The sequence below is a fragment of the Procambarus clarkii genome, chromosome 30 (assembly GCF_040958095.1).
Source record: "Procambarus clarkii isolate CNS0578487 chromosome 30, FALCON_Pclarkii_2.0, whole genome shotgun sequence".
NCBI lineage: Eukaryota > Metazoa > Arthropoda > Malacostraca > Decapoda > Cambaridae > Procambarus > Procambarus clarkii.
The window spans coordinates 28,993,008-29,016,488 of NC_091179.1; the positions used below are offsets into that span (position 1 = coordinate 28,993,008).

General features: G+C 42.0%; 1 protein-coding gene across 1 annotated transcript in view; it reads right to left on the reverse strand.

Moving 5' to 3' along the window:
- Positions 1-1,144: 1,144 nt before the first annotated feature.
- The window catches only part of LOC138369991 (bestrophin-1-like), a 53,258-nt gene continuing 30,921 nt past the window's right edge, over positions 1,145-23,481 (reverse strand). The window contains exons 2-6 of the mRNA XM_069333758.1: positions 22,176-22,407; positions 21,104-21,233; positions 12,908-13,143; positions 3,122-3,355; positions 1,145-2,954 (exon numbers count right to left, since the gene is read on the reverse strand). Of these exons, the coding sequence (XP_069189859.1) occupies positions 2,817-2,954; positions 3,122-3,355; positions 12,908-13,143; positions 21,104-21,233; positions 22,176-22,407 (970 nt within the window). The 3' untranslated portion in view covers positions 1,145-2,816. The remainder of the gene's footprint in view (positions 2,955-3,121; positions 3,356-12,907; positions 13,144-21,103; positions 21,234-22,175; positions 22,408-23,481) is intronic.

Sequence of the window (23,481 nt, forward strand, 5' to 3'; positions counted from 1 at the left end):
GAAGTCTTTTCGGTCCCTATAACTGGGGAGCAAACATTATAATTTTGTCTTACCTTATTTCTCATTTTCTAGTATTGTTGAAAAAGAAAACGAAAACATGTTTTAAAGGGGGTTAACTTCATTAAAAACTAACAATTTTTTGAAAAATAAACATAAAAAATAGGGAAAATCGTCTACTCCTTTCTCTCCTGTATTGTAACTTGTTGAACGATTAATATCTTTTAATCTGTTCAGTATTTTAAAGTATCGATGATATCAGACCTGTCATGTGTAGTTAATAGTGCTGGTAATACTTTGTAGGCTTAGTTCTGGGGTGGATTTTTGTTGTTCTACTATTAGTTTCTCCAAAGTAGATATGGCTTTTATTTGTTATAGTGATATCTCTATGGTAGCATACCGTAGTGTTGATCGAGGCGCTCCAGAGATCTGTCGAGTTAAATTACCACTTTATCTTCCTTAAAATCAAAGGCGCGTTATTCCATGGTTTGGTTAGCAATTTGTTTACCCTAACCCCTGCTCGTTGAGGAACCATTCATTGACTGACGGATCATAACTTCTACGATTCTTTCTTCACCAATTAGCTTCATGATCATGATGTTGATGTGATAGTTATGTAATGTTATGCCCAACATGCAAAGTCTTGCATTTCAATATTGAAAAACATTTACAAATCTTCTGACAATTTGCAAGGCTTCAATATCATTCCCGCTTCCGACTTTACCATAGAACTGTGTGTCGTCTACACATCTGATGATATGGTGTACAATGTTTTCATTAGTGGCAGTGCTAATTATAGAATTATTATCATAATTGACATTTGGATATTCATGAGAGAGTGCTGCTGAAGCATGGATGGCTCTACAATACCATCACATAACGAAGGACGGTAATAACCTATCTGAAGACCTTGCAACAGAAGAGGATGATAACAGCATTTTCAATTATTTATAACACAAGAGGTAACCGTTTTACAGACGTAAAAATAAAGAGGGGACAAATAGTGATAGCAACATCATATATCTGCGTTGTAATATATTGTCTCCATAATCTTTAAAGCCGTGGTGTGGTTCCCCAGTTAACTCATATTTACCTCAACACGGCAGAAATATTGTTGTTAGGATGCAATAAAAAATTATGTTCACAATATGGTGTTTTCATTTATTTGTAACCATATTTACAAGCTAATCCTATTTTGTTGGCCTGCTGGATTTGGCTTAGTTTTGGGTCCAAGGTCCTGTTAGTCTCTGGAGGGTATTTAGGCAATTACATGTGTTTACACTGACCAACTAGCATAAGGTAACCACAAGAGCTTATACCGACCAACTAGCATGGCTACTTTGATCCAGAGCATAGTCCGGAAAACTCTCAGTGTGAGAGTTTACACAGAAAAGCATGATGTACCTCAATGGTGTTCCTCTCGGTACATATACCTTTTGTTCTACTAGATGTCCTATTTCCTTCCACCTTAAGCAGGCCTGAATTCTAGATTGTAGTTTCGCAAGGAAGACGAAAACATGTATCTTTAAAAGCCAAAGGTACGAGAACGTTGAGAAGAACAACTATAACACTTATTTGTGAACTGGTAACTGTGGCAGTATCTTCAAATATTTCAAAGTTCTATAAAAGTATAAAAACACGATCAAAATGTTATGGAGAAAGGATATGGACTTAATGTAATGGATAATTATTGCTGCAATAGACAGTGAAATCACCAAGTACGGATATTACTCATCTTTACGAGAGAATGTGTGTGTTTGCGTCTGTCTGTGTCTGCGTTTATCTGTCAAAAACTGGAGGTCATTGTTAGCAGTGTTTGTATAGCAAGAGCCATATGGACGGTAGGGTCGACCACCATGAACCTCCTGAAGAGGGATCGACTCCTGTTCAGAATCCCAACGACGAGTATGAAACTGAAAAGGGGGGTTGAATGTCCAGAGTGTTAATATTATATTATCCAGCTGTTATCGATGAGGAATCTACGTCGAAAACGTTGAGTCAACGTTACTCGAGCACGTTTTGCCCAGAGAGAATGGGTGGAAGAGGCATAGAGAGGGAGGGAGGGAAGAAAGGATAGACTACGGGACAGAAAAAGAACGAGAGGGAAAGAGAAGGAAGACAGGTAGAGAATGGGAGGTATAGACCTCGGGAGGGAGAGAAGGTATATAGGTAAATATAGAGAGAGAAGAGAAAGAGAGAGAGAGAGAGAGAGAGAGAGAGAGAGAGAGAGAGAGAGAGAGAGAGAGAGAGAGAGAGAGAGAGAGAGAGAGAGAGAGAGAGAGAGAGAGAGACAGACAGACAGACAGACAGACAGACAGACAGACAGACAGACAGACAGACAGACAGACAGACAGACAGACAGACAGACAGACAGACAGACAGACCGACCGACAGACAGACAGACAGACAGACAGACAGACAGACAGACAGACAGACAGACAGACAAAGACAGGCAGACAGACAAAGACAGGCAGACAGTCAGTCAGAGGCAGACAGTCAGTCAGAGGCAGACAGAAACAGGAAGACAGTCAGAGGCAGACAGTCAGTCAGAGGCAGACAGTCAGTCAGAGGCAGACAGAAACAGGAAGACATACGAGAAAACACACAGACACAGACAGAGCAGGGGTGCCAGGGATGATCCTGGCACCCGAGGTATTCCACCTAGTAGTCTCTATAACACAAAACAGCTACCACTAAGACAGAGGCTCCATCCCAGAGTCCTACATATGGGCCAGAAGCTCTAAACTGCAGTTTCTGCCACAGCGACTGAGGCTCCGTGCTAGAGTTACCGCCCCTGGTACCGAGGCTCTACGATAGAGTTACAAATCATCGGAGTTTCCGGACCGAGTTTCATCAATATCTGCGTAGTTAACAAAGTTGGCCGGATGGGTTGTTTCACAATCTCGCACGGTCTCCGGGAGCTGGCTCGGGCACGGCTCTGACAGCAAGCGGGACATCTGCAACAGCCAAACAAGAGTATTGATGACCAGCGTCACATCATTCACCAACAAAACAATATGTTATCCCTCATTAACCAACTGCCCCTCATGCATACATCATTGATGATTAATAGCACATTACCACATAGAAGAAGGTGGATTGGTGATGCATTCCTGTAACGCACCTGAATGTGCCTCTTCAACAGTTGCACCAGTTCGAAGTCATGATCATCTGCCCCGAACGGATTAAGGAGCGCTTCGGCTACTTTAATCCAGCCGATATAGAACAGGAGCTGGAGAAAGGCAAAGACCGGGATATAGACGTCAATGGTATGACCGATATATCCCAGCTCGGGGCTCAGGATCTGCTCGCCCAGCAGGGCGAAGAAGTAGAAGGAATACATCGCTATGATCACCACCTGCAAACAGTAAAGTATTTTGCAACAAGGAGGTATATATACGCTTGTTGTAAATGTGTATATGTACATGCTCTCTCTCTTATAGTTATAAGTTTTTCAAGAAGTCGAAAAGAAACAGATTTCTTTCCATAGAACTTTGTACGTTGGGGACCACAACGTCAAAAATGAGACGTATTAATTAGAAGGTGGGTTGGGCATATGGGATTATACAACGAGGGTCTCTTGCTGCCTAAAAACTGAATTTCCTCGGTCTCTCTGGCGCTGATTTCTAAGAAGAGATTTCAATGCCTGAAATCTACCTTAACTTTGCTGAGTAATTCTCTATTTATTTATTCCCACACACCTGACTGAGAAACGTATTGGTCCTATAAGGCAATCCTTGGCCTCCATGGTGTTTAACATAAAGTTAACATCAGTGTTTATCACTTCTCTTGGGCCGGGAAATCACTACAATGAGAGAAAACGCCGCCCAGTAGATCAGGTGCCTTTTTGAAGTATTTGTAATTTTTTGTAAGGCGAAAGGGGTGAGCTAATTACACAATTTATGTTTAAAAGGAGAATGTTGAGAAAAGTCTTAGGCCCTAATGTTAGTAGAATTGTCTCTTAGCGTACCCATCTACCATCACTCCCTAAAGGGAATATTTTATACATTATGCCATGCCTTCGGATTTCGTAAGGATCTATTTCTGTGTACAGATTTGAAACCAGTTCTTCTAATATTTTCCAGCCGTAAATTATTATGTATCTCTCTCACCTGCGTTCCAAGCAGTAAAATTACTGCTTGGAATTTAAAATTTGAGAAATTTTTAAGTCACAATTATTTTAGATGTATTGAATGGATTTGCTCAATGAATATTCTCTGCATGATATCCAGGTCAACAGCTCTACCAGCTTTGACGGGGGCTGCTAGCATGCAACACAACTTCTACACTCTTGACTGGGGCTGCTAGTACGCAACACATCTCCTACACCTTTGACTGGGGCTGCTAGCATGCAACATAACTTCTACACCCTTGACTGGGGCTGCTAGTACGCAACACAACTCCTATACCCATGTCTGGAGATGTTAGCAGGCAACACAACTGCTACACCTTTGACTGGGGCTGCTAGCATGCAACACAACTGCTACACCTTTGACTGGGGCTGCTAGCATGCAACAGAGATCCACCCAAGACTGTAAAATGTGCATTACGCTGAGCTGCTCGGCATAATATCTTCTCTGGGATATTAATAACAGGGAAGGAGTGATTAACCCCACTTTAACGTTCCAATTTATTAAAATAATAGCAGCATTGCGTGAAGTATATGACCCACACCACAAAGAATTCTAAATTACAATTTCAATCAATTTATAATCAGTGCGGGAAGCTATTTACTCTGAACACACACCAATAATAAATAACAATAAATATTTATATTTATGTATTATTAGTTACTATTATTTACTTTTTAAGAACTAATAGTAACTAACAGAAAAAAGGTAAATAATACAAAAAGTAAATAAAGGATTTTGTTCATAATTATTATGAACAAACTCTCTGATCCTCCAAGTCACTTACACGTGAACAAACACTAGAAGCACAGGTGTACTGTTAATAGTATTACTGATGAACAATTCCTTGTATTATTGGCGTACTGTTGCTAGTATCTCTGGTGAACTATCAACAAGAATATCTTATTAACCATAGTAGGCATCCTTCAGTCTCGGGAGACTATGGAGTTGCGCCCTGGTTGTCAATCCTGGTGCAGCGTCTGGTGTGACTGATGAGGCCAATCCGAGAGTGGCAGTCCATCCCACACCGAGCACAAACGAAGTCCGATTTTGGTCTGTCTTCCTGGCTACCGGCTTTCCTTCTCTGTCTCTTTGCCTCCGATTCCTTGGCAAGTGACTCCTCGAACTTGGAGAGACCTCTTTGAACAGACTGCCTCCAGGCTGAACTGTCTGTAGCCAGTGTCTCCCATATAGCAAGATCGGCGTCCATGGATTTCAGGTCCCTCTTGCATTCGTCTTTGTACCGTAGCTGGGGCTTGCCTGTTGGACGCTTTCCCTGCATCAGCTCTCTGTACAGGAGATCCTTGGGGATCCTGCCGTCGCCCATTCGCACAACGTGTCCGAGCCAGCGTATTCGTCTCTGTTTCAGCATTGTGTACATGCTGGTGATTCTTGCTCTCCCCAAGACGTTGCTGTTTGTCACCTTGTCTTGCCAGGTGATGTCCAAGATGTGTCGAAGGCAGCGCATGTGGTAGGCATTCAGCTGTCTTTCCTGACGGGCGCAGAGTGTCCAAGACTCACTGCCATAAAGGAGAGTGCTCAGGACACAGGCTCTGTAAACCTGAATCTTAGTATACTTAGTCAGCCTATTGTTGGCCCACACTCTCTTTGTCAGTCTGGACATGGTAGTAGATGCCTTACCGATGCGTTTGTTTAGCTCCGTATCAAGAGAGAGAGGGAGTCAGAGATTGTGGAGCCCAGGTACACGGAATCGGAGATGCCGATGTCATGTGGGGAGTCCACTCCTTGTTCCATGACTTGTGTTTTCTTCAGGCTGATGGTGAGTCCGGAAGCCTGAGAGGCCTCGCTGAAGCGGGTCATAAGCCGTTGGAGGTCTTCGGCTGAGTGGGCAGTGACTGCTGCGTCGTCGGCAAAAAGGAAGTCGCGCAGACACCTCAGCCGAACCTTCGTCTTGGCTCTCAGCCTGGCGAGGTTAAAGAGCTTTCCATCCGACCTGGTCCGGAGGTAAATGCATTCCGTGACAGATCCGAAGGCGTGCCGCAGCATAACTGTGAAGAAAATCCCGAATAGGGTTGGAGCCAGTACGCAGCCCTGCTTTACTCCACTTCGGATGTTAAAGTCGTGTGATGTTAGGCCATCAAAGACCACGGTGCCCTTTATGTTCTCATGGAAAGATCTGATGGTGTTGAGGAGCCTGGGTGGGCATCCGATCTTGGGGAGGATCTTGAACAGGCCATCCCTGCTGACGAGGTCGAAGGCCTTCGTCAGATCTATGCAGGCTACGAAGAGTGGCTGCTTCTGTTCCCTGCATTTCTCCTGCAGTTGTCTGAGGGAAAAGACCATGTCGATGGTGGACCTGTTAGCTCTGAATCCGCATTGTGATTCTGGATAGACTCTCTCTGCAAGTACTTAGAGCCTATTCAATGCGACTCGAGCAAACAGCTTTCCGACAATACTGAGGAGGGAGATTCCACGGTAGTTGTGGCAGTCACGACTGTCACCTTTATTATTATACAGTGTGACGATGTTGGCATCCCGCATGTCCTGTGGCACCTCTCCTTCTTCCCAGCAGAGGCAGAGAATTTCATGCAGCTCCATGAGCAGGCTACCTCTGCAGCACTTCAAGGTCTCAGCAGGAATGCCATCTTTGCCAGGAACTTTACCAGAAGCAAGGGAGTCTAGGGCATCGCTGAGTTCTTCGAGGGTCGGTTCGCTGTTGAGCTCCATTAACACAGGCAGACACTCAATGGCGCTCAGGGCGTCTTCGGTGACCACATTGTCCCTGGCGTATAGCTCAGAGTAGTGCTCGACCCAGCGCTTCAGCTGCAGTGTCTGGTCCTGAATCACCTCGCCAGTGGCAGATTTCAGAGGAGCGGTCTTCCTCTGGATTGGGCCGAGGGCCTGCTTGATGCTGTCATACATTCCCCTTACAATGCCTGTATCCGCTGCAGTCTTTATCTGGGAGCAGAGCTGGAGCCAATAGTTGTTGGCACATCGCCTGGCGCTCTGCTGCACTTTGCAGCGGACGGCCCGAAGGATCTGTAGGTTGCGCTGACTTGGGCAGGCTTTGTAGGCTGCTAAGGCGTTTCTCTTCTCTTCGATGACAGGTGTCATCTCTTCCGAGTGAACCTCGAACCAGTCTGCCGACCTGCTGGTCTTCTTGCCAAAGGTGGAAATGGCAGCGTTGAACACAGCGTCGCTGAAGTGCTCCCATCTTTTACAGGCAGTTTCCCCAGCTGGGCCAGGGAGAGCTTCCTCGAGCAAGCGTGCAAAATCTTCCACCTTGTCCTGGTTGTGGGTCTTGGTGGTGTCGATGCGAGGTCTGCCCGCCTTTTTGGAATGATGAATCTTCTTTGGTTGCATCTTGACCCTGCTACATACCAGGGAGTGGTCGGTGTCACAGACAGCACTCTGGTAGCTACGCGTAATCTTGACGCTGGGTAGACTTGCACGCTTGGTAAGAATCAGGTCAAGCTGGTGCCAGTGCTTGGATCTGGGGTGTCTCCAAGATACTCGGGGTTGAGGCTTTGTGCCGAAGAACGTGTTGGTGACACAGAGACCATGAAGCCAGCAGAGTTCTAGCAGACGTTGCCCGTTCTCATTCATCCTCCGTATGCCGAATTGACTCAGAAAAGTGGGCCAAATGTTGTGTTCGGCACCCACTCTGGCGTTGAAGTCGCCGAGGATAAACAGTGGCTCCTTTACAGGGATTCTCGCAATGACTCTGTTGAGGTCATCGAAGAATTTTACCTTTGCCTCTGCTGGAGAAGTCGGGGTTGGTGCATATGCACTAATTACATTGACTGGTCCTGTTTGGGAGTGCAGTTGCAGAGACAGAATTCGTTTGGTTTCCCCCATCGGTGGCATAATGTGTCCCAACAGTGCATTCCTGACGGGAAATCCCACACCATGTTCTCTGCTCTCATCTGGAGGTTTTCCTTGCCAGAAGAAAGAGAAGGTCCTCTCTCTCACAGATCCTGATCCAGGGAGCCTGGTCTCTTGGAGAGCAACAATATCCATCTGCAGCTTGCTCAACTCCCTATCGATGATTGCTGTTTTTCGGGCGTCATTGATTTCTTGCAGGTCGTCAGAGAAACTTGGTGTCAGTGTCCTGACGTTCCATGTGCCCAGCTTTAGGGCAGTTGATATTTTCTTCTTAGGTTTGGTATTGCTTGGTGCAAAGTTGTCGGGCCGCTTGTCGGTTTTCACCCTAAATCCCACGCACCCAGCGAGGTTAACGGACCGTGGCGAGGCAACACCTTATTGGCTGGGGTTTGCCCAGCTTGAGGCGGGCGGTAGCTGCCTAGTGGGGCGCGATGACCCCTACCACCGTCAGAAGCAACCCCTGACGTCACACTCTTCGCCAATCGAGCAGAAGACTTAAAGCCGGTAGACTGTTGCTTCCCGTGTTGGTTCGACGCTGTGAGGCGAAGCTGGAGTGTCCTCTCCAGGGCGCAAAGCCTTGGTAGGTAGATATGGAGGAGAAGCTGTTACCCATGCAGCAGGTCCTCCGTCTCCACGTTGCTAAAATTCTCCATTAGAGAGGCAAATGCCAATACACATGGTTCCAGCAACGTCGCAGGAGCTGCCAGAACGAGGTCGACGTCAATAACGAACTGCCTTAGGGGCTCCAACTCCAGATTTTTCCTCGAGGTTGACTCCTGAAGTCTTTCCCAAAAAAAGGGGTATGGCCGCTAGGCAGCGGAGGTTTAAAATCAGGGTTTTCCTTCCCCTTGATGGGCTGCCTTCCCAGGCTATCGAGTCCCATCTACCCGGAGCAGCTGATTTTAAGGCGCCAGAGGCACGCAGAGGTATCTTATTAACCACAACTGAAAGTATTCATAGAAATTTCATTAGCCATAATACGTTAATGCTGTTACTAGTGTATATTCTAACTAGTATATCTACGCCAGCGTCTAAACAAAGAACATCTCCCACAACGACTGTTTCTCACTGATGCGGACAGTTAGTAATGTAAAGCATATTTGGGTTAATTGCCTTTGAATTATGGTAGATATTTTGAAATATGACATCATTATATTAGTAAAGCAGCTCAGGGAGCCGGCGGCTGAGCGGACAGAACACTGGACGCGTGATCCTGTGGTCCCGGGTTCGATCCCGGGCGCCGGCGAGAATCAATGGGCAGAGTTTTTTTTCACCCTGGTGCACCTGTTACCTAACAGTAAATAGGTACTTGGGAGTTAGTGAGCTGTCACGGGCTGCTTCCTGGGAGGTGGAGACCTGGTCGAGGACCGGGCCGCGGGGACATTAAGCCCCGAAATCATCTCAAGATAAAGCAGTCTCGGAGATATGAGCCAAGGTTAGCCTCAAGATAGTATATTGTGGATATCTATCTTCTTGGGCAGACACTATTAATCTCGTCCATTTATAAATGTCTGATTCGTGAGGAGAGGCTTTGTCTACACTCTGATTGAACGATAAAGCTAATTATTGTTTTTTGGGCTTAACAAATATTGTTATATATCACCTTGCCTTTCAGGGCTCCAGAAAATCACATGATATTTTGATGCAATAAAGCAGATATGAGAACAAAAACATTATTTACAAGCAACCTATTAAGAAAATTGCTGTCCCCGACGAGGTGAGACGTGGACCAGGTCCTTGTAGAACTCTCGGAAGTGCTCTCGCAGCAAGCTAGTTTACCCATAACATTCGGAACATGAATGAGGAAAAACTTAGTAACTACAATTAACCCGCGAATAGCAAGTTTAATCGGCGGATCCGCCTCATTCACGTCATTTCTCAGCTCAGCTCAGTAACATCTCCGCAGACTCTTTCATGCGTGATAATATCTTTTTAAAGTCCCTACCCAGTGGGCACAATATCCAAAAGCAACGCCAAGTTAACACCATCAATGTTAATTTGAAGTTGAATTCAACTTCGAATCAACGCCAGTCTTAGATATTGTGCCCACTGGACAAAAACTTGGGCTAGTAAAGTGAGCATAACTTTGTATTTATTTTGTGTTTAAAATAAACATACTTCACTATATAACTGTATTACTTACGGTAGCCCAACCAACGAGAAGAATTGTAGAAACTTTGGTAGAATTGTTATGTAAAACTATTATGTAGCCAAGTCTTCCGAAAAATGGGATATAACGCATATAATTGTTCCCTAGTCATTCTTATGTCCCTGGTAATAGGTCTACCCAGTCCAACTGTACTTATCAAGCTCAGACACCCAATAGGAATAAATAAATATTGAGAAAACCAGTAGGAGTCACCAGGAGTCGAACCTGTACACTTGGTACTCCCAAGCCCCGCCTTTGACTGATTTTATCATTGATACATCACGTTAATGTGACTACATTAAATAAATATTATTATATAATAAATCTTTGTTACAAATTTATCATTGGCCTTTGGTATAATTCAGTCCGGTATGATTACGGAACACATGGTATCTATGATGACCAAAGCACATATCAGAAGATGGAGAAACAACGACGTTTCGGTCCGTCTTGGGCCATTATCAAGTTGTCTGCGAGAGATAAGGGTCCAGGATGGACCGAAGCATCGTCGTTTTTCCATCTTCTGATGTTTGGTTTGGTCATCATGTCTTCAGCCACGTTATTGTGACTCTTCATCAGCACATGGTATCTATCTCACAGAAATAGACTCAATTTAGTGCAATGGTCGAGGGGGTCATATATTATTTATTTAATCCTAATAATAGTAGGAAGTGTCAGGTAAGCTTCCGAAATATGTTACAATCACCAATTTCTTATTTGTGTAATTATACCGTTTTTAAATTTACGTCGGAAATTTTATCTTGCGTCACACATAATCTCAGTGATATGAAGGAGATTACACATACACAGATTGAATAGCAGTGTTTTTATCTGGTTGTTACAAATACCACTGCGAGTCTACAACCGTTCATTATTTATCTACAACCATTCACTAAGAGTCTACAGCCGTTTACTAACAATCTACAGCCGTTCAGTATCAATCTACAACCATTCATAAAGAGTCTACAACCACATACTAAGAGCAGGCGATGAGTCACAATAACGTAGCTAAAGCAAGTTGACCAGACCACACACTAGAAGGTGAAGGGACGACGACGTTTCGGTCCATCTAGGACCATTCTCAAGTCGATATCCACATACTAAGAGTCTACAGCCATTCACTAAGAATCTATTGTCGGTCACTAACAATCTACAACCGTTCACTAAGAGTCCCTACCTGCTCTCTCCTTGAATATACCCGAGCACTAGGTCTGAAACACTGCAAACTCCACTGCAGCTGTTGTGACATTTGTTATACAATCATCTGCAATCCCAGAAATATTAAGATGATAAGGTAATATGTTATAAGTGGCGCACAAGCATTAAAATATAAACAATTACCTCCCAGAACTTTGATTAGCACAGCAGCACTAGGGTGGAATCGTTGCTTCATAGAGTGAGTGGTTGTGAGATAATTGAAAGCATTAGACTACTCCTATGTGACATAAAATCCCCCAGGTGAAACTGAGAAGGAATTATGAAATGGTATATTTTTAATATATTCATTTATAAAACTTAATAATAGATGGATACAGTTGTGATTGCATGATCCATTAATATGTCTGGCGTGTAAATTTTGGATGATATTTGAGTAGATATGTAATATAGCGATTGGAAGAGAGTATGATTTTAAGACAAAATTATACATATTAAAAGAATTTGAAAGTAATTTTAAAGGGGAGAAAAATTTTGGAACTTTTTTTTATTTGGGATTGTGTTTTGTACAAATATTTACATATATGTAAAAATGTGTACAGTAATATAAATCTATACGTAGAGACTAGAAAAAAATGGAATATGATCGTGATTTCATGGTAAATGTATGTTGGAACTGTATATTTTGGATAATCTCCCACAGTCATTGAAGTCTCCCAGTAAACTCCCACAGTCATCCAGGTCACCCAATAAACTCCCACAGTCATTAAGGTCCCCCAATAAACTCCCACAGTCATCCAGGTCTCCCATTGTTATTGCACAGTCTCCCGTTAATCTACGATTCAACTTGTGTTAGAATTCTTCCCATAAATGTGTCATCTACTGCAACAAGGATATTATGACTGATCATTAGTATCTGGATCTTGACATATTTCGAATATAATGTCTACTTTGACTTCTGCCTGGCTTGTCACCCCTGGTGTCTAGCCCGACAGCTTTAGTATTAACTCCGTTGTCACCAACTTTCTTCACAAATTTGTTTTAGAATCTTTCATGTGAGTGAACTTTAAAATTTAAGATACTATGTAATAATTTTAAGTAATGGAAGGTAACTATCAGGGGATAGCACCAAGTCATTACAACTATAATTATAAGGTATAATTTTTTTGTGAGGAAAGGTATAATATTTGTGTATGGTAGATTAACAACAACCAGTTTTATACCCGAGCAAAGGAGCATAATAAGAATGATTTACTGCAGTGAGCGTTTGTGTTCCCATGTAAATCCATCCTCTTTTTTCCCCATGTATTTATTAAGCCAGTTTTGAAAGAAAGCTTTACCATTTGTCTCTAAGTTGGCAGCCATCCTATTCAACTAGTCAATCCCTGGATGCCTGGTCAGAGACCGAGCCGCGGGGACCTTGACCCCTGGAATATCCGCCAGGTAATCGCAAGGTATAGTACCTCCCCCCCCCCCCCCCCTCCAACCACCATGTTAGCAAATCAGTGCTTCCCCATATCCTTTTTCATTGAACAATTCTCCAGCTTGTAACTATTGTTGAAGGATCTCTGACAATTATAATATATGTAGCCTCTTCCAACCTATCAGAAAACAGTTGTTCTATGCTGACCTGAGTGTAGACGAGGGGAACATTGTAGTCGTTCCAACCTAAAAGTCCCCCACACTTGCCCCTCACAGCCAGGATTTCATTGGTGATGGCCCTCTGACCCGCGACACTGAGGCGCCCCTCTCTCCTGGCGAGGTCCACCCTCTTACACGCCCACATCACCGGCGCCCAAGCTATGTGCAGGCCAGTCATGCTCTCTGCAGCCTCCAGGATCTCCTGCTCACTATCCGTCAAGTAACCTGGTGATATTAACAATTTAATTGAGAATATTAAACTAAGAAATAACAATATAGTAATAATATTATCATAAATGCTAAGTAGTAATGGTAATATCTTTTCACAGGCATAATAACATAGAATAAAAACATACACTTCTCTATTTGTGAAATTTATGTAAGGAATTTACAAATGACAAATATACAATACAGTACAAATGAAATGACTCTCTCTTGACCATCCTTCTGAAATTATTGAGCTCTGGACACAGTAATCTCGTGACAAGAGCAAGGAAAATGGCTGAAGATGATAGAAACAATGAACCAGAGGATCACCCCCACTCACAATGATCCACCTTGGCAAATTGTAGGAAACCAAGAGACAAATAAACGAAAAAGAACAGAAGAAACGCCCGAAGAAATCAATTTAGAAGCCAGCCAGACCCCAAGAGCAGCCCCCAAACCAATGCCAAGAATCATCTTCAAAACCAAAAAGCCAGTAGATGGTTCAACTTATGCCTACATTGCGGCACTGGAAAACGATCACCTGGGATCAGATATAAAAGCCAAACCTGACATTAGAGGCAGGAAAACGGAAGACCCAGTTAAACTAAAACCAGAGGAAAAAGTCACCAAGATAATAGTACAACATATCCCGGTTGAAGTCGATGGAAACAGGCTCTTAAAATCCTCTAATGTCACAACAGCGGAAAGGTGTAAGCACGACAATGTAGAAACAAGACAGGTGCTAGTATCAATAAAAGGACCTCGCATCAACACTCTGAATGTAGAGATCTATAGGCAATTCAGGCTAAGGCTATATCCAGAGCCTATGGATATATGGGCTCATGCCCATATGTCCATGGGCTCCACGCGCTGTTACAGATGTCAGCACTTTGGCCATCATAAAGACGGCTGTAGAGGCCCGGAATGATGTGGAGCATGCAGCAGCTTCACAATTCTGACATATGCAAAAATCTTCATAAAGAAAGCAAACCAACAAACGCAAAATATCCAAACTGCGAGGATTCACATCACGCCTGGAACCAACGTTGTCCAGAAAAGAAAAAAAGAATACAAGCCTTCAAATCTACCCAGCAACCCAAAGCCACAACTCCCAGACCACAATCAACCAGACCCTCAGTTAAAAGCCAGTGGAACACTCCTCGGCAAGTCCGAATGAATGAAGATATAAATCAGCAACAAATTAAAGAACTAATACATTCCAGTCTAAACTAGAACACGATCTCGAATAACTGGAGAATACAAAGTACTACTCCCACAAGGCAACAACAACCGAATAGATCAGGGCAGCAAAATGAATACACCTGCTATTGCCTCCAAAACATTAAAACGCACGAATGATGATCCCTACATCATCAAATGCCCCAGTAGCTGGATGTAACAAAGACACCACAACCCAACCCAGAACCTCCTCACCTACCAAGAAAAAAGAAAGGCCGCCAAATGCATATCAAGTGACTATTGTTCCAATGATTATTGCCTCCCTGACAGATACCTTCAGCAAGATGCTGAAGACCAATCCTCGGTCTAAGAAGGAAATGTTAACAGAGTTCATAAAACAAACTACTGAACTTATTTTGTCCACACTTCTACAAACTCTACCTGAAAAGGTTCACGAAGTAGAAGTTGAAGGTGACGAAACTGAATTGTTGCAGCACCCAATGGCAGTCTCTACTCCAACCAAGAAAACACAAGCCGTCGGGGAAATCAGCACATTAGAAACCACCATGGACTCAATGGATTCAACTCTAACAGAACAATGGGGCAATCTGAAGATTATGCAATGGAATATCCAATTGTTAAAAAACAAGGCACAAACACTCAGAGCAATGCTTCTCAAGGACAACATTGATATTGTTTTACTTCAAGAAACACTTACCAGGACTGAAAGAAGTATCAATATCCCAAAATATCAAGGTTTCCGCTGCCCAATTGCTCATGGTGGCACTAGAGGCACTCCAGTACTAGTAAGAAATCAAATCAATGCCACGGCAATCACAGACCTGCCTGACTGTGCTGAAAACGTCGAAATTATGGGAGTTAATCTCACTATGAGGAACTCAATGCTGTTCATCTTTAATGTATACAGGAGCCATAGAGAACACGATATGGATCTCTCTGTAATCTTTGAAATTAACAGAACCAACCCACATTGGTGGGGGAAGCTGGACCACACATTCGTCTCCACCATTATTTATGAGTTGTGTCATTGGTCAGTTGACCATGTACTGACTAGTGACCACTTTGCTACAAAAACAGTTATTAATATAGCACTACCTCCCAGACCTCCAGTTCCCGAGCCTGCATGGAATTATATTAAAACATATTGGCCAAAGTTTCAGGAATCTTTCGTTACATGGTACCAAAACTACACTCCTCCTGACAGCACCGAAGAAATGAAAAAAAGATTTAGTAAATACAAAACATAGAGCCGCAAATCACGCCATCCCCAAAAGGAAAACAATTTCCCAACAACATAAGGACCATTGGTATTACTGTGATAGGATCAAAGAACTACATAACAGACGAAATTGTGCGAGAAGGAATTTCAGAAGAGATAGAACTGAAGCTAATCTAGGACTTCTTAGAGCTGTCCGAGGTCATGTGTATGAAGAAACAACAAAAATCAGACAAGAAAAAATGGCTCGATTGGTGAAAGGCTAAATCAGCATACATCCTTGGGCGACATCTGGAGACAGATCAACAGGGCCAAAGGAAAATCGCCTACTGCTCCACCCCCATCATGTTCATCCAGAGCAAGAAGCAGTATGATTAGCAAATCTCTTTGCTTCAAGAGCTTGTTCAACTCAACTTCCTCAAGCAACTCTGACTCACCAAAAAAGACTTCAAGCAGCAAGATAGAAAAATTAGACGATGCTTTAACCTTACCTGATGAACTAGACCAACCTTTGAATCTGAAAAAACTCAGATGAGCTGCAAAAACCACAGCTCCAGGTGATAACAAAATCACTTACAACATGCTGGCCAAGCTAGGAGAAAAGGGTGACGAAGCCTTCTTGAATCTCATCAACAGAGTATGGGTGACAAGAACTCGACCACTCTCTTGGATTAGTGAAATTATATTTCACATTCCAAACCCAAAGACCCAGGAAATCCTAGACCCATTTCATTTTCAAGCTGTCTGACTGCGGAAAGAATGACTCTTAATCGAATTGACTGGAAAGCCAATCCACTGCATCAAAATATGTTTGCTTACAGAAAAGGTGTTGGAACCACGGAATGCCTTACCTCACTCCAGGATCAAATCAACGACAAACCAAGAATCCTTATTTCTCTAGACCAAGAAAAAGCCTTCGACCTACCAAATGCTCCAGCTACACTGTGCTGCCTGATGGATAAGGAAATCAAAGGACACGCTCTTGTTTTTACCAAAGGAAGCCTGCTTAACCGAGAAACTAAAGTCAAATTCCAAGGAAAAACATCCTCCTCAAAGCGGCTGGAAAATGGGACTCCGCAGGGAGGAATACTAAGCCCCCTTCCTCTTCAACTGTTTCATGGAACAATTCATGAAGCTCAAATTACAAAAAGCCAAACTGCTTAACTATGCAGACGACTTTGTGATCATCGTTAATGGCAAAGGCGTCATGAACCATGCACAAAAATGCCTAGACATTATCAACAGGGAAGCTGAACGCATAGCAGTTCAGCAATAAAACCAAAGCAATGGCCGCTAAAATGAGAACTCAAGACATCAGACTCACAATACAAGGACACGAAATTGAGTGGGTTACCTCTATTCAATACCTTGGAGTCATAATAGACAGCCAGTTGAAATTCACTCAAGAAATTGAATATCTTCGTCAACGTTGTAAAACCAGAAGCTTAGTTTTGCGCTCCCTGACAAATCTTAGAGATGGTGCAACTCTTCCAGTACCTCAAAATGTACTACGTTCAAGCAGTTAGGTCATTCATTGATTATGCTGCTCCTGTTCTTACATCCTTCAGTGATAACCAATGGGAGAAACTGGAAGTGTCTCAAAATAATGCACTCAGAACAATGCTGGGAGCACCTATTTGGACGCTTCGAGAGAATCTGAGAATGAAAACCAATTAAAAAAAAGAGAATCAAACAAAGAATAGCCACCATAATAGCAAAATTTGTCGGAACCACCGCCAGACTGTCAGTCAAAGATAGCATACACAGATCGTTTCACAGAAACCTTCAATAAACAACAAGTTCATGGACGGATAATCTTCTCAAGATTTTAAAAAAGTGGACTTGAAATGTACTATTAAAAACAAAGAAGATACACCATATCAACACTTTCGGCAGCCTCTTCCATGGGAAGAATAGCGTCTAAAGATATTCATTGAAGGATTACCAGTTAAAAAGTTAATCTGTGACTCGCTGAGGCTCAAAGCAGTCATAGAGCAACACATGGAAACCATCTCAAGACCGACAACCACTCACATCTTCACAGATGGATCTGTTAATCAAGAAAAAGTTTCTGCTTTGGCAGCAGTTTACACTACCAACCATGAAGCTATGAATAGTGGGTTCTCAACATTACAAACTGAATTATATGCCTTGAAGGAGGCAATAAAATATACAATTAAGACTAATTTCCAAGATGTCATTATTCATACCCACTCTAAGTCTTCGCTCTAGGTATTGTTATCCAGCCAGCACATCTATATAAAAAAAATGGAAATCTTCGTTTGTTCAAAATCGCTAACCTCCGAAAGTACTTCACCGATTACCTTGAAATTTTCTCACAATGTTCCCTTCGCATCCGAGCGAGTTTTTATATACATACTATATAGATGTCATGTCTGTGACCGGGTAAACACGCTTTTTTTTTTAAAGCTGTGTTTTTTGGGTGTTTTTCATGTGAGGGAAATCTTCGAAACCTCTTTGCCGATTGCTTTGAAATTTTGACACAACATTGCATTTGAATTGGCGAGTTTTTTTTATATACCTACTATATACATGCCTAACCTGTGACAGGAAAAGCATGTTTTTTTGGAAAAACAGCGCCATCTGTAGGACGTAAGAGCAACACATGCTGTAATCTCTGGAAGTTCTTCAACGATTGCTTTGAAATTTTGACACAACGTTCCATTTGAATATGTGCGTGTTTTTATATAGGTACTATTTAGATGCCACAACTGTGACAGGTAAAAACATGCGTTTGTTTTTTAAACAGCGCCATCTGTTGCATGTAAGAGCAACACACAATATACAAAATATGTTACAATTCCATTTCAATGTTTCTGACTCCATTGATATATTGAATTTTCATAGATTTTGATTTATTTTATATTTTATTGAATTATTTTGTGTGACATTGTGTTGGAATTGAACTGTGTTGTTTACCATACCGCTCATTTCGTAAGTATACATATAGATGCCATACCTGTGATAGGTAAAGCTATGCTTTTCTTGAAAAAACAGCGCCATTCATCTGTTGCATGTAAGAGTAGCACACATGCTATACTAAATATGTTACAATTCCATTTCAATGCTTATGATTGCATTGATAAACTGAATTTTCATCGATTTTGATTTATTTTAATTTTTATTTAATTGATTTGAGTGAATTGCATTGGAATTGAGCTGTGTTGTTTACCATATCATTCATTTCGTAAGTATAGTTTATTCTTTTAATTTTTCATATTTTCATTTAATTTTTAATCATTATTCTTATATTTTAGTGATGAGAACATCAGATCACTTGTTGTTCCCAATTTTCTGATGGGAACGTCAGTCCTTCCCAACATTTGGGAAGGCATTGGACGAGGGAGTAGAGAATGGTGGTGATGACGAGGGGACGGAAGTGAGAGATGGTGGGGAGGACGAGGGGACAAGGGAGGGGGTAATGGTGGGGAAGGATGAGGGGACCAGGGAGTTTGGGATGGTGGAAACGAGGGAATAGAGAATGGTGAGGTGGACAAAGGGACAGGGGAGTGGGGTATAGTGGGAAGGAAGAAGGGATGGTGGAGTGGGGAATGGTGGGGAAGGACGAGAGGACGATGGAGTCGGGAATGGTTGGGAGACCGAGGAGACGGGTTAGGGTGGTATGGTGGGGAGGACTGGGGGACAGGGAAGGTTGCTGTGGCTCAGAAACGCACATGCGTTGTTGAGTCACAGCAACGTGGGGCCGGGTACTGCTAGTTCCTAACATAAATTTCACAAATACATAAGTGTGGGTTTTTACTATAATTGCTAATAATAAAAAATAAATCTACATAAACGAAGTATGTCATAATGCAAGCAAGTAATATTTCCCAAAATCTCCAAATGTTAATTACTTTTTAGTTAATATTTTTGTCATCGATATGTGAATTCAGACAGTTTTGTACTTCACACAAAGTGAACACTGGATCATCGAAATGAGTTCAGAACATTTGCGGGATTGATGGAACAACTGATAATCACACACCAGTGTGTTTGTATATACCTTTCTCTAGCTCAAATTTTAAATAGAGCTGGTGTTTATGGGGGGGGGGGGTGTTCAGCTATGATACTTGTGCTTGTAGTGGTAATCTTCTGTTAAAAATAATTAACTTCATCATTTAAACAGCGTTACAATAAGTCGTTACTTCTGAACGTCATTTACGAAACATTTTCTCCCTATGAAACTGATAGGGAACATTATATTTGATCTAGAATATGATAGAATATCGATATAAATTGGTTTCAATTATTTTCGATATATTAAAATGCAAATTTTTATGATGAAAAAATGTCGCATTGAACAGGTCTCTGACGTCACTTTCACCATCACGTTAGGTGACATATGTTCTTCAAGCTTAAATATGATTGGTTACACACGGAAAAGTCAACCAATGAGTGAAGCGCTTCATGACCTTACGCTTAAGTCTTTTACGTAATTGGTGTGGGAAGATCTCCTTTGTGATCCAAGTGCCGTACTAAGCTCACGCTCACCACCCTGTTGTCTTAAAGATGATTACGTGCAGATTTACCTGAATAGGCCTGAGGGCCACTAACACTAATGACCTCGACGCGGACAGGAAGCCGGCAAGTTGTCGAAGGTCGAAGATGAATGTACGACGCCCTGTATTCAAGATTTAGAGTACAATTCACACTACTGTGTCACTCGGCAGAGTGAACCTAGTCACCTACAGCATACACTGTAAGAAGCTGTCAGAAAAGTCGTGTATTAGTCAGCAGGAGCTGACTAGGAGACTGCGACTTGGAAGGTCATTGTTGGCATACAGCACGCAACATGAAGGCATTAGGCGGCACCTTTGGCTTTATTTAATTTCCCAACGAGCGTGTAGGCCATGAAAGGATGGGGTCATCAGTCAAACTGCATACGAGGAAACCCTAAAGAAATCTGACCTATCTCGAGGTTTAAGAAGCAGCGTGGCGATCCTGTTGCAATGACAAGATGGAAAAGCATCTTCATCTGTGAACAATCTTCTCACACAACCACAACGGGTGAAGCTCAACACAACTTGCCGGCAGAACACCGAGTATAACCAAGCAAAGTTCTCCGGTCATTACTATTACGCACGCGAGTGAATAGTAACCACCGGTGCTCTGGTCCTGAGTATTCCGGTGTTCGGGACTCTCGTTCCAAGCACCAGTATAGTAAGAATAGTAATAGGAGAATAGTATGGAACCAACAGAGAGGTTGGTTCTTTTCATATTTCCTGTTGGCTCAACACCTGCTGCAAAGACACCACATATTAATTTAAACAAAACAGTCATTAAACTGATAGTTGGAGCTAACAGTAGTTATTGCCCAACCTATTCTCTCGAACTTTTCATCGCATTTTTTTATGTCAGAATCCCCCAACGGACAATATATGATATACTATAGATCACAGCGGCTCACAAACAACCACTTTTTGTAATTCGCCGATCCAGCGGTTATGTTAGGGGCAATTTAAACACATCATTTTATATCCGTTGTAAGAGTTCGAGAGGACGAGGTGGACTTACCGGGGGTGCTACGATAGGACCACGTACCTTCCCTAACAAAGCGGTGGAGCACCGGGAACTTGGCTTTGACTACCGGGGAGATCATGGTGAAGGTGAGGGCGATGGTGAGGTTGACGTAGCGGAGTATGGTGCGCCTCGCCTCACTCGCCTCTGCACTCTGGGTAATACAGTCAATGTTATCGTCACCTATTACAGTCGACGCGGCTGGAGGATGACCCATACCACTCACCAGAAGATGGAGAAACGACAGCGTTTCGGTCCGTTCTGGACCATTGTCAAGTTGTGTGTGCATACGGCTTGATAATGGTCCAGGACGGACCGAAACGGTTTCGTCTCTCTATCTTCTGATGTGTGGTTTAGCCATCATATTTTCAGCCACGTTATTGTGATTCATCGTCTGTAGGCTGGAGGAGTAAAAATCACTCAATAAAACTTATTATAATTAGTGCCATATATAGTTTTTGTTACTTTTTGACATCAAGCATTTGAGACTTTTATTAATAAATCATTTATTAATAAATTTAAATAAATAAATAAGCTTATTAAACATTTTGTAAATTTTTAGTTTATTTTACGATTTCTGAATTATTTTTTTTAATAATAAAGAATTGCAAAACGAGTTGAATGGGGACAATGAGGTGAATATAAATGTTTTATTAAGTTGGACAGTTCATCAAACGTAAATTGTATCAACAATAGAGGCTTTGACAGATATTTTCAGAAGTGTTATCATCCATTTATTGTTCGAAAACTCCCATGACTGACTAAATGTTTAATTAATGTACTGGATGTCAGTTTTGAGCCCGTGCAATACGGGCTGTTGCAATATGCATCTTTATTTTATTCTAGTGTCATGCCACCTGTTCTTAAAAGAATATTACCTCGTGGAAAGGTCCCCTCTCCAGTGTGTAAGTATGTTGTTGTTTTTTAATATGATCAACAGAGCTAGGACAGTGAATTTGGAATGAATCCTAACACTTCTAGTCATATTCAGTAACACGTCCCCCACAATCTACAATATCGCATCAACATTTAATTCACTAGCATCATTGAAGATTATATATATATATATCGGGCCAGGGAGGCTCTGGAAATTTACCTGGCCAGGGATGTGGGTAGCGGCGAGAATGGCAGTGTTATCAGGAAAGGGAATAGTCTTGTATACACTCCACCATCGATTCACCACTATTGTCACGAAGAAACCCAGCACGAAGGACACAGGGATTAGGTTGCGGAAGCTGGAGCAGTGTATGACAAGTTTCTCAAATATTCTGTAAGGAGCATTGACATAGGTGAGGCGGTAAAAAGCGACGAAAATAATATTTTCACAGCTGGTGCATATATTTTCTTTTACGTAAGAATTATGAGCATATGAACTTGGCAAACAGATAAGGATAATTGACCCATGCTAGACAGTTATATGTAACTGGCAGTGCAGTCAACCACAATTACGTGTATTTTGTTCGTAATCCATGCTTGAAACAATCTACCGATCCTATAAATTGAGCGATTTATATCTTGTTATTGTTATCTATTACGTTACCTGGAAACGTTTCAAGACACCAAAAAACTTATTAAAAAAAAAACAATATATACCTGTCTATTTAGACTCCAAATTTTTGCATTTCGTATAAATTGTTTCTTGTTAACTGTCGATTTATTTATCACCACACTGATATTTATCCTTATATACTATTTTTTTCAATTGTATATATCAATAAAGTCGCCTCTCTTCTTTTTTTGCCTTTCGGGTGAAAGAAAATTGAGCTTCTTTAGTGTCTCTCTTCATATAGGACGTTCTTAAATCCTCTTATTTGCTTTATTACTCTATATACGCTTTATAGAATATATGTCCATTCTATAATACAGAATATATCATGCAGGTCGGCCTTTAATCCTCGACCGTCCATGTGGTTGGCCACTATTAATTACCCCATCTCATCCTATATCCTTATCCTACTCCTTCCAAGGGCTATATAGTCGTAATGGCCTTCCCTTCTCTCCTCTTCCCTTCTGTAATGCGGTATCCAAAACAAAGCTGCATAGTCTAATCGGGCCTAACAAGTACAAGAAAATTTATCTCTCATGAACATGTAGAGGGTTCCGGCTGTGATTTTGTCACTTATTATGTGTATTTATTTTCAATGGATAACGTGCTGTTTACTGCTAATTGACTCCCTGAAACTTTTTCTGTACTTTATCAAGTACGCCGGTATTTGGCGATAGAGATGAGTGTAACACAAGAGTTGGTGAAGTTGTATCATGATTTGAGAGATGATGTGGATAAACTCTACAGGGATAATCGTTTGCGGGAGTGTCGATACATGGAAAGTTGTAAGAAGCTGTTGGGTGTCGAATAAACCTATAGTAAATACATATACTCTCTCTCTCTCTCTCTCTCTTAG